General features: G+C 39.4%; 1 protein-coding gene across 1 annotated transcript in view; it reads left to right on the top strand.

Annotated features, from left to right (window-relative positions):
• The first annotated feature begins 10,105 nt into the window (after window positions 1–10,105).
• Window positions 10,106–11,779, top strand: part of Rhag (Rh associated glycoprotein) — a 31,004-nt gene continuing 29,330 nt past the window's right edge. Inside the window, exon 1 of the mRNA XM_050119359.1 lies at window positions 10,106–10,250. Coding sequence (XP_049975316.1) covers window positions 10,106–10,250 — 145 coding nt within the window. The remainder of the gene's footprint in view (window positions 10,251–11,779) is intronic.

Here is an 11,779-nt window from a genome sequence, read left to right as displayed (position 1 = left end):
TTTTTTTTGTTTGTTTGTTTGTTTGTTTGTTTTGTCCTCTTGGTTTAATCTTTGATAAATCAATTCCACCTAAAAGTTTATCCGTTTCTTGTAGATTTTCTAACTTAGTGGAATATGAGTTTCAACATACACTCTGATAAACTGGATGATTATCTAAATGAATCACTGCATGGGTGTGAAAATATCTAAATGGGAAGACACATGGAACACTTATAAAGCAGTGAAGGGCTCCACTTAGTCCAAGCAAATGGTCAAACATCAGGTCCAGATTGAAGGAATTTGTCCCATTATTCAAAGTATATTTAATACCTTGCTATTCACCAGTGTAGGAAATTAGAAACATGATCTTTCCTAGAAGTATCATGATAAGAAGGTGAGTCCCAGAAATCTCCCAGCTTTTCACAGAAGCAAATTATTTAAATAAGGGGCACACCCAATTTCACTAAAATCCTCTGTGACTCCACACAGAGAGGAATTTTGATGTCGAGAACACTGCAATAGTCATATGATAATATAGTAGTGATGCAATGATGTAAAACTAATTATAATGCAAGGTGCAGACAGTTGATTTCAAGCAGCGTCGCTGTCACCCGGACCACTTCATAAAGCAATAATCATCTCTGAGCACAATTAGAAAAGGAAGCCATTTATATACTATATACCTTTTGACCCAGTGTTGTCTACCCCTGCCATTTGATTGTTAGAGCATCTTTACTATCAGGGGACTGACACAAAGCTTCTTTAATATGCAACCAAAGATTCTCTGCTCGGGATCTGGTGATGTCAGTGTTGTGTTATCTGCTGGTTTTATTTGTATTTTCTGTCTTCCCTAATCATGTCTTAAACATTAACAGACTGCACCTGAACCTGAACCTCTACAAAGTAGAGACTGTGATGAGTCTTGGAGACATGAGAACCAATAAAGCATGATGTCTGTCCTTAGAGTGCTTATGTATTCTAAAGGATGGGCATGTTATTAGCTACAATAGATAATTTTTCCTCTCCGAATCCCTCCATCCCTGTCTCCCCCTCTTCCTCTCCCCCGTTTGCCTTCTTTCCTGGTATCTAGTACCTGGTACTGGGCCAATCTTTTCTCCTCTAAGCCCTGCCTCTCAAAACTGTTTTCATTCTTCCAGCTAGCCTCCAGCAAGAACGATGAGTCATAGACCAATCACCAGGTCTTGAAATATTTAGCTGGTTTGATTAATAGCGTTTATGATGGTACAATTTTAGTAATTAACTGGCGTGTTTTAATGAATCAACCTACCCATGCCAGAATGTCAATAAAGTTGTATCTATAAGAATATATAATTTTAATAGCTTAGAATATGTTCATTAGCGTGTTTATTGCTGCCTGTGGGCCCTGTGTAGAGAAAGAGGGTCTCTCTTCTCTCTGCAGTGATCTCTAAATCAGAACACAAGAGGCTAGGCTGTTCATCAGAAGCCTCAACCCACCTAACTGGATGGATCAGTCAATCTTAGTGGAATGTCTGCTTCTAAATGAGTTGATCCTTCAAGCTGGAATCGGAAGCCAAAACCAGCTAAGTCATATACCCCTGGAGAAGTCGGATTTGACTTAGGTCAGAGCAAAATAAACAGATGCACTTCTAAATGCATTAGTTGTGGTGAGGGAAAGGCATAATGACCCAGTGACAGTTCGGAAGGGGCTCCTCAGAAAAGCTAGCAGCACACCTGGCATCCCAGATCGGGGCAGGCAAAGGCAGCCATGCCATCTAGAGTTCAAAGCTCTGGGCTACATAATGTTACCCAGGTGATCGGCGAGTGCCTGAGTGAGACAAAAGGGTACACAGCATAAATAGAAATTACCGAGTTATTTATACTTAGACATTCCTGCTGATCCTCTTTTCAATGTGTAAAAAATGATTGCAAAAAAAAATAATACTTATTGGTTCCAGAATAGTTTTTTTAGAACACAGACTGACAGGCATTTAGATTCATTCCTTTTTACCGTGAAGCAATGCACTTTTTAAATTTTCATTAGTTTTTTGTAAATTTAATAAAATGTGTTTTGATCATATTCAGCCCCCTCCCCCAACTTTTTCCAGATTCATCCCCAGTATCCACTCACTCAAGATATGACCACTGATGTAATATTGACATGAACATCATGGAAGTAACCAAATACTTTCTAATTGGATTTAAATCCTTCTCTACAAGAGGAAACTTATACTTAGTACCATTATAGGGCTAGAACCTATGCGTATAGGTCTTAGACTCTAGGAATATCTGTTTTGTTAGGCTGCTAAATGAATATAATATTAAGTCAGCTCCTAATGTCTTGTGGTTCCATGCAAAGATCAATGCAGCATTCGACCCTCATCTGAGGCCCTTTGTTTCAAAGCAGATGGTGATTAATATGGCGACCCACAAGTGACCAAAGTTCATAAAATTAGAGACTAAAGGATTTTCATCCCTAAAGGGGACACACACAAACACACACACACAAAAAAAACCTCTCTCTCTCTCTCTCTCTCTCTCTCTCTCTCTCTCTCTCTCTCTCTCTCTGTGTGTGTGTGTTAAATTCAGGGATCATTTTTGAAAAGAAGAGGGAAGAGTGTAAGAGGTAGAGGGGGTGTGGGTGATTGCAATTTCTTTTTTGCCTCAAAAATAATGTCTGTGTGGATATAATCTCATGGTTCTGACTTATAAAAGCCCTCTGAACTCAGTGTCAAATCCTGCAATCCCTGGCAGTCTGCTCAGAATAAGGAGATGCATTGCATCTGAGCATCCCTCCAAATGTGTCAGGGAGATATAGCAGCTCGTGCAGCTTTCTGTCAGTACATGGGAGGTTCTCAACAATGCTATAGGCAAATAATAAGTCAAAGAATGCTGCAGGGAGGATGCTATGACATCAGAGCCTCAGTCACTACTTACAGAAACTAAGTCATCTCTGATGAAGAAACAGGCTCTTTTGGAAGGATATTAGGAAGCTCATAGAATCAACGAAAGATGAAAAACAGGAAGGAAAGTTCCACCAAGGCATCTCCTGTCATATCACTGTGACGTTTGGCTGTCCCTTAAATTCTGCAAACTGTGCTCAAAGAATTCAACTGACCAAGACAGAATCCAAACAGAGAAGGGATAGGAGATGTGGGTCCCAACCTGACTGCTCATATTGAGAGCAAATGCCTTGTTTTAAAATTTCCTCAAAGTAGTCTTGGGTGTGAATAGCCTAGAAAGGACCAATGTGTGACAAATGCTTAAAGTGACCTTTTCTCTGGTATATCTTGTAATTTGTTAAGACTCGAATGTATAGCAATATTCTGATGCTTATGATAAATAATTTGGTCCATGTGGAGTAATTTTATCTCCAACTTTTAAAGAAAAAATAACCACTGACAGAAGCTGGGACTTACCCAAGTGCACATATCATATAGTGATTGCAGTTGGGCTGTGCTATCTGGATGCAAGGGCTACCGTTCTCCGCTCTGTTCTATACTGCATACTCCAAGGCACCCTTTCATTTAGGCTTGCATGCATGAAGTTTCAAAACACAGCTTTGTATCCCTTGAGTCATAATCTTCACTAAAAATCTACAGTAGCCTAAAGCGTTGTTAGTTGCTGATGGGATTTTTTTTGTGCTAACGAACTTTTAAAAGAAGATGATTCCATAAATTTAGCCATATACAAAGTCTCTGAATCTCAGTGAGCTTCAGTCAGCTAGGCTGAAGCTTCACACTGGATTTTTATGCATTTACTATCTAATATGTATTTAATATAAACTTGTCTTCCACCAAGGGGGAAAAAATCTCCATGGCAGAGTTAAAACTAGAAAACATAGCTTTGTATCCTCCTTCATGATTCATGTGCTCCTCCTCTGCATCCATTCCCTCCTTATCACCTAACAGTTGCCCTTTCTTGTTCTCTTTTTGACATGTTATGCTGTTCCCAGGTAATGTACCACAGTGGGAGAGTGCCTACCAAGCAAGTCCTCTGGGTTCCATTCATATATCATGATGCTAGATGTCATTCTAAAGGCCTATGGTCCTAGTTACTGAAGAAGCTGAAATACAAGGATCAGAGCTTAGGGGTACAAGGTCAGATTGGGGAAAATACCAAAATTAATAGATAGGAAAAGATGTTATATTTTAAAACAAGACAAATATATGAGAAAATAAATCATGTAAATAAATAGCAGGAGACCAGAAAGATTAATATCAAACTATTATATATGATTATAGAATGATATCTGTATTTGTTTTGTGTACTACGAATCATTTTTCACTCATTTGTGCATGAGTGTTGGTGTTTCTGTGATATACTTGAAACTCTTCATTAAAAAGCTCCAAATTCAATTAGGCAGAAAAAAGCATCCAGTTTTAGAACAAGAAAGATTGGCTTTTGAGGTTAGGTAGTAGAATCATTGAGCTGGCATTAGACTTTAGTAGCCCATCAGTGAGTGGTTATAGTCCAATTATAATGTCATCAAATGCCTAAGCTCAGCAAGCTGGGGCCCATTTACAAACATAATGAAGAATAAAACTAAGTTTCAGAAGGAATAGAAGTAAAGACCTGGCATTTCCAAGAAGCCCTCCAGTTCCTCCCTTATCTTTGAGAAACAGCTGCACAAGGCCACCTCTGTAGCACAAAGCTTCCCTTCAGTGTGAGATGAATACACCCACGAGCCAACTGCCAACCCTCTAATCAGGTGGGTATCTCTGGAACCCAGAAACAAGTGTCTGGGCCTGCCCTCCATCTCTAGCACTTTCTCTTTCGCTAGCTTCTCCTCCCCCTTTATCCCTTGGTTTAATTTAGAATAGTTAAACTTTCAACAGCCACTGTTAATGCAGTTTCCATATTTTCATAATTAAGATGAAGTAATTCTGTCATTTTCTTAAAGCCACATAACAGGTAAAGGCCAGTCTTCCGCTAACTGGAGACTTGCCAGGTGATGACAATTGGCAGCTTTACCTCATTTACTAAAAAGTATCAGAAGAGAACAGTCTGTGTTTCAGAAGATGGGGTACCGAAAAACACCCCAGCCCTCCAGCCTGCTCTCTTCACTTCTTCAGAGAGAGATTTTTGTAAAAGGCAGTCGGTATCTTCAGACCCACACTGTCCTGTTTGCCTTCAGCGAGATCTCAGGTCCTTCCACGCACACTGAGTGATCAGTTCTGTGAAAGACGTGGAGATTATGCTGGCAGGCCTTTTGCTGTTGGGACAGAGACAGGGCCTACAATAGTCAAGTTGCTGTTGAGACACTACAGATCGGTATCTAAGTTGAATTCATTAAGGTCAGTCTATCCCTTCTTTCCCTTCCTCACACCATTTGAACTGCTTTCTAATTCCCTCTTTCTTCTTCAAGCTTATCCCTAATTCAGTTTATTTAAATGATCATTTTTTATACTGTTAGAGTATTGATATCAGACAAGCATCATGCGTGAGACAGAATGTTGTCCCTAGAAGATAAGAGGCCAGTTTGGGGTTTGTTTGTTTGTTTGATTGGTTGGTTGGTTGGTTAGTTGGTTTGTTGTTTTTTGTTTGTTTGTTTTTCCAATAAACATTTTTTGAAGTTTTTATTTTAAAAATTCATACAATATAGTTTGATCACATTTCCCATCCACCAGCTCCTCCCATCTTCTTCTCACCTTCCTACCCATCCAAGTTCATGTTCCCTCCTGTCTATCTGTATTTCTATGTATCTCTTTCTCTCACTCTTTCTCTCCAAAAGAAAATGAAAATCAAAACAAATGATAAACCAATAACAGAAAAAAAAGGCCACAAAAATGGGATCCTTGTCTTTTATTGACCATTATTCCTGGGAAGGGGACCTGCCCTGGAGTGTGGTTGATATGCCCAGTGACAAACTATTAGAAAAACCTGATTTTTCCCTTTCCCAGAAGGTAACACTTGTAGATAGCTTCATGTTTAGATGTGAGGCTGGCGCTCACTTTCTCCTGATCAGTGCTCAAATTCTTTGTAGTTTGAACCTGTGCAGATCTTGTGCATGCTGTCACCTCTCTATGAGTTCATGTGTGCATCAGTCCAGCTGTATATGGATGATGGGGTCGTGTGTGCATCATTCCTGCTGTGTATGGCCAATGCTCTTTCCTCAGAGTCATCTTTCACCTCTGACTCTTACAGTCTTTCTACCTACCTTCCACATAGCTCCCTGAGCTTTGAAAAGATATGTCTGATGAAGACATCCCATTTAGAATTGAGTGCTCCAAAGACTCTCACTCTCAGTTGTGAGTCTCTGTGTTTAAAAAAAAAAGACCTTTAAAATGTGTATGTAAACATAATACATACAGAAAAGACCACAATCTGAAAAATCACATATGTTTTAAAAAGCCCTTTCCCCCAGCATGACAGTACTTGGAGGTAATCAAAGCTTCATTATATGGGAACCATAGATCCTTGGGGCAGTTTACCCCCTCAGTGCCTTATGACTTCCTTTTTCTGATTTGCTTTGAGCACAAAATAATATTTACTCTACCACGCAATAGGTAGGTCTACTCAGTCTTTAACTAAAACCTCTGAAACTTAGGCTAATCTCTGAGGTTAAGAGCACTAGCAGATCTTCCAGATGACCGAGGTTCAGTTCCCTGCACCCACTTGACAGTTCACATGCTCTGTAAAGCCAGTTTCAGGGGACACCCTCCTCTGGCCTTCTTTAACACCAGGCACACAAGTGGAACATGAACATATATGCAGCCAAAACACTCAGACACATAATTTTTAATATATATATACATATATGTGTATATATATATATATATATATATCTTTTTAAATTTCTGAAACTATGACCAAAATAAGCCTCTTTTCTTGAAATCTGGTTATCTCATAAATCAGGCTAATATTTGAAAAATAACTATATAAACCTAGTTTAAAATGCTAGAGGACTAATTTTGTTGAGTAAATAACATTTTGAAACCTGACTGCTGAAGAATGACAGGAGTGGAAAGAGGAAAGACTGTGAGGACCTGTTATCAATTAGGGAAAAAGTCATGTGTGTGATAATTACTGAGAGAGGTATTCCTTCAGGTGACTCGTGATGGGGTCTATTTCAATACACAGCATACACAGCAAGGGCAGCAAGTTGGAATCCCTCCAGGAAAGCCACTGAAGACAATTCCTTCACTGCACTGTATAGATAAAAGGCCTTGTTCCCACTGTTATGAACATTTACCAGGTGAGAATGAACATCATGATAGGTGTTAGATTGGTTAACACATTTTTTTCATTTTGTTATATAGTTGAGAACCACACTGGCTTAAGAGATTAACACGTCTTTATGATACACAATTTTCTTGGTTTACCAAAGCAATTGTACGGTTTATTAACATAAATACTTCAGGTTTATTACTCATTGGAGTCTCATAAACACTGTGGTGATATTTAGTTTGTGATGTAACAAATAAAGACTGAAGATCAGAGTGTGGAGCTACTGTAATGATTGTTCTGTCTCTTTAAGAGACAAGCCACGCCCACTCCCTCCCCCATCTGCTGAGGCAGGCTGATCTTCAGCTTCTGGCCTGACCTCTCTCTTTTCGGTCCTCCTCTTGGAGAGATAGATCTGCCTCTCTCCCCACTTCTCCCCTTCCCCGCTTCTGTCTCTCTCTTCTCTCTCTTTTCCGGCTTTCTCGGAGAGGCAGCTTGGGTCTCTCCTCTCTCTCTCTCTCTCTCTCTCTCTCTCTCTCTCTCTCTCTCTCTCTCTCTCTCTCTCTCTCCCTTTCCCCCTCCACCTTTCTGCCCTTCTCCCTTCCCTTCCGTAACCCCTAAATAAATATCCAAACTCCACTCTGTATAGTGTGTCCATCCATCTCTCTCTTGCCTGCTCCCCACCATCACATGGAGACCTGGAGACCTGCCGTGTGGTCCCATGTGCTGTCCCTGCCTAGGACTGCTCACTGCCGAAGACTTGCACCATCCCAGGACCCACTGTCTGTCGCTGGGGACAAGCCAGCCGCCCACAAGGCTTGCTGGGGACCAGCCACCTTTCTGCCGGATGGTCTCATGCGCAGTCCCTGCCTGGAACCGGCTGGGCTGCTAATGACCCCAAGCTGCTGGGGACCTTCAGCAAACCCATTACAGCTACCCACATTAGTTAGTCATAGAGGCCAGGCAGTGGTGGTATACTCTTTAATCTCAGAATTTGGGAGACAGAGGCAGACAGATCTCTGTGAGTTCAAGTCCACCTTGTGTTATATGAGATTGAATTGGTCTAAAAGAGAAACAGAACTCATACCTTTGATCCCAACACTTGAGATCACATGACTTTAATCTCAGCAGTAGGGAGGTGGAGAAAGGAGTGATATGGCTAGACAGAGAGAGAAATACAAGCAGGAGGAGACAGAGGCTCAGAGCGTTCAGTCTGAGGATCCTCCGTAAGGAGAGGACCGCAGCTTTAGTCCGAGTAATAAGAAGAGGTAAGAACTAGTGGCTGGATGTTCTGCTTCTCTGATCTTCAGACAAGCTGTGTTACATCACAAAATATCACCACAGAACACTCTTAGGGTCACCACAAAATCAGAAATCAAATTGCGGCGTGAACGAGTATTCCCACAATCAGACAGGTGACATAGTCCTGTTATGATTTCTGTAATGAACAAGGTAAATAGAGATTTTCCATGTCTTCAAGTTGGACATTCACAAATTCTCAGAAATAATTTAGTCCCGAGATCTCATGTTCTACCACATAAAAAGTTAAGAGAATATATACACATGCACAGACATGTACTGAATTTGTTGGGCACATGTATGTGTTCATGTATATATGCACATGTGTGCTAGGGCATGCCAAATGTGGACTTCAACTGTGGGGTTGTTGGGGGTTTTTTTGTAAATCTCCAACTTAGACGTTTTGAGAGAGGATCTCTCACTGAATTTGGTTGGTGTTTGGCTGAACAACAAGTCCCAGAAACCCACTTGTCTCCTCCCTATTTCTGGGATTATAGTTACATGCCATCATGTCCCACTTTGCATGTGGATACTCACAACAGAGATCAGGTCCTCACACTTGCAAAGCAAGTGCTTTACCCACCGAACCATCCTCCAGCAGCCCAAACTATTCTTTGTAAACCAACAAGCAATTGTCCTGATGTAGACTATGAATGATCTAGCAGGCATTTGTACTTTCCTCCTTATTTTGCATAGAAATTTTTGAAATGGGGTTAAGAGACAGTAATTTTACTCAATGGCTATCTTTTTACTCTCAAAAACAGATCTACTCTACTAGGAGCACAATTCCAGGTTGGATGAAAAGTCTTCCATCCACACGGTAGTTTTGAATTGCTTATCAACTCAGTAATAACAATAGTCATGATAACAGATCTTCCCTGATTAAGGTCATTCTCTCTTTAATTTTTTATTTTACGCTTTATAGGGTGCACTATGGTAGCTCAACACACATACAATTGTTATATGTTGTACATACCAATCCAATTGAGGCACTAAGTATTTCCAACTCTGTCCATCACTCACTGAATGTGATGAGAATTTTTACCTCTTCTGGACAATTTTGAATATATCATGCGGCTAACTATTCTTTTGTTCTTCATTTGTTTTCATACAATCACTCACTTATATTTCTGCCTTTGCAAATTCCAAATTTCCCTCAAGGAAATGTGTAAGTCCATTCTATATTTTGTTTAAATTTATATGTTTTGTGGAGCTAGGGAGAGTATTTAGCACATAATAAGCACCAAAAAACTGTCTATTGAATGAGGTTAAATACAATTCTAGGCACATATACAGTATATCACTTGATTTCTCAAGCATTCTACATTGTATGAGTCAGTAGCCTCTCCTAATCTATGTAATGTGTTCTTCAACATTCAAAGCTTAATATGTTTCCAATTTCCAATGAATAGAACGAATAGAGCATTTTAACCAGTCTTGTTTCTCTCTCTCTCTTTCTTTCTCTCTCTCTCTCTCTCTCTCTCTCTCTCTCTCTCTCTCTCTCTCTGTGTATGTATGTGTGTGTGTTTATGTGTGTGTGTGTTTGTGTGTGTGTGTGGTCTCTGAAATGTTCTGAGCTCTGAACATGCAACCTAATTCCCCACACAAAGCAGTCCTATGCTCTTATCAGCCCAACACAGCCTGTGAAGCCCTCATTGCAGCTCTGTCCCTCACCAGAGTCATGAGGTTTAAATTCTCTCTCATGGCCATAGGCCTGGAAGTTATTATAATTGTCTTATTTGGATTATTTGTTGAATATGAGACAACCCAGCAGGTCAATGCTACAAGATCCACAAAGACGGACCAATTTCTTCAGTTGTATCCCTGTGAGTAAACAGTTTACTTCTTATAGTCCTTTCAGATCTTCAGGGTCTCAGACTGTAAATATTTAAATGTTATATTATTATTATTATTATGTATTTCAGGTACTCTTAAAATTGTCTAGTGTGTTGAATGTCATGGGTATTATACGTCCCCATTAGTATATTTTTATCTTCTGTTTATAATTAAAGTGTTTAGACAGGATCTGTGTGTGTTCCAATGTCAGAATAATCAACTAAAACTTAACATTTTGTCTTCTTTTTTTTCAAATTCATTGAATCCTTAAAACTAAATAACCATCTTTATTGTTTGGTTTTCTCTACTCATTTTGTAAGAAATAGGGTGTTGGTCATGTTCTCTTAAATAAAATAACCAACAGCAAATGTAGCACAGAGACAAGGGTGAAATGGAGTGAAGAACGGGGAGGCAGAATTCACCGTGGGTCCTTAGATATAAGACAGGGTATTGAGGCAGATGAAGAAGGTTACTGGAGTTTTAATTCATGCAATCTGGGTTTTCTAGGATTAAAAAAAAGAAAAGACAGCTTGTTTTGTTTTGTTTTTGTTTTTGGATTGAAAAGGGTGAATCTTTAATTTAAAATTAGAGTTCTTAACTGGAACAGAGACTGAAGAAAAAGAACAATTGAACTTCCAGTTCTAAAAAGCAGACTACGAAATAGTTAATATACAGAAAGTACCATTTGCTGAGGGATTATTATGAGCCTGGCACAGTCATTAGCTCGTCTTCAAAGAGAGATAAGGGACACCATTATTTCTACATTTTTAAATGAAGCTGAAACAACTTTAATTTTTTAAACCATTTAAAATAGCAGCCATTATTATTGCTTATAATACCTGTTTAAACTTCCTAAAATAATGCTTTCATGCCTATATTTTTCAAGAGTAAATGTAATGGACGCTTTCCCATTTATGATGTATGACCAAGGATGACTCAGCAAACTACAAAAGTCAAATTTAAAAGTAGAATTAGAATCATGGGCTACATTCTAAACTCACTTGCCTTTATACTCATAGATATCTGACAGAATTCTTGACAAATTTTTTATTTTCCAATTTAGAGACAAACAAAAGAAATAGAATCATTTTGATTTTTGTGACAATATACAATTGTACTTTTCAGTCATTAGTTCACTGAATAAAGCAGCAAGAATGCACTATAAAATGCACTATCAAACATGAATCAATTGCAACCCCATTACAGTGAGACATCATTCTACTGTACACGGGGGGCAAAAGGATGCAAGACAATATACAAAACAAGGTGCCAAAAACACTCTTCCAAGATCAATGTTATTAAAATAAAATTATATAAAGAACTTAGGAATGTAATAATTTCCACAATTCAATCCTGGTGTCAAAGATTCTCAGCTGCCGGGCGGTGGTGGCGCACGCCTTTAATCCCAGCACTTGGGAGGCAGAGGCAGGCAGATCTCTGTGAGTTCGAGACCAGCCTGGTCTACAAGAGCTAGTTCCAGGACAGGCTCCAAAACCACAGAGAAACCCTGTCTCGAAAA

Source organism: Alexandromys fortis, unplaced genomic scaffold, assembly GCF_014885135.2.
Source record: "Alexandromys fortis isolate MF-2015 unplaced genomic scaffold, M_Fortis_MF-2015_v1.1 scaffold_145, whole genome shotgun sequence".
Taxonomy (NCBI): Eukaryota; Metazoa; Chordata; class Mammalia; order Rodentia; family Cricetidae; genus Alexandromys; species Alexandromys fortis.
This window is presented reverse-complemented; position numbering and strand designations above follow the sequence as displayed.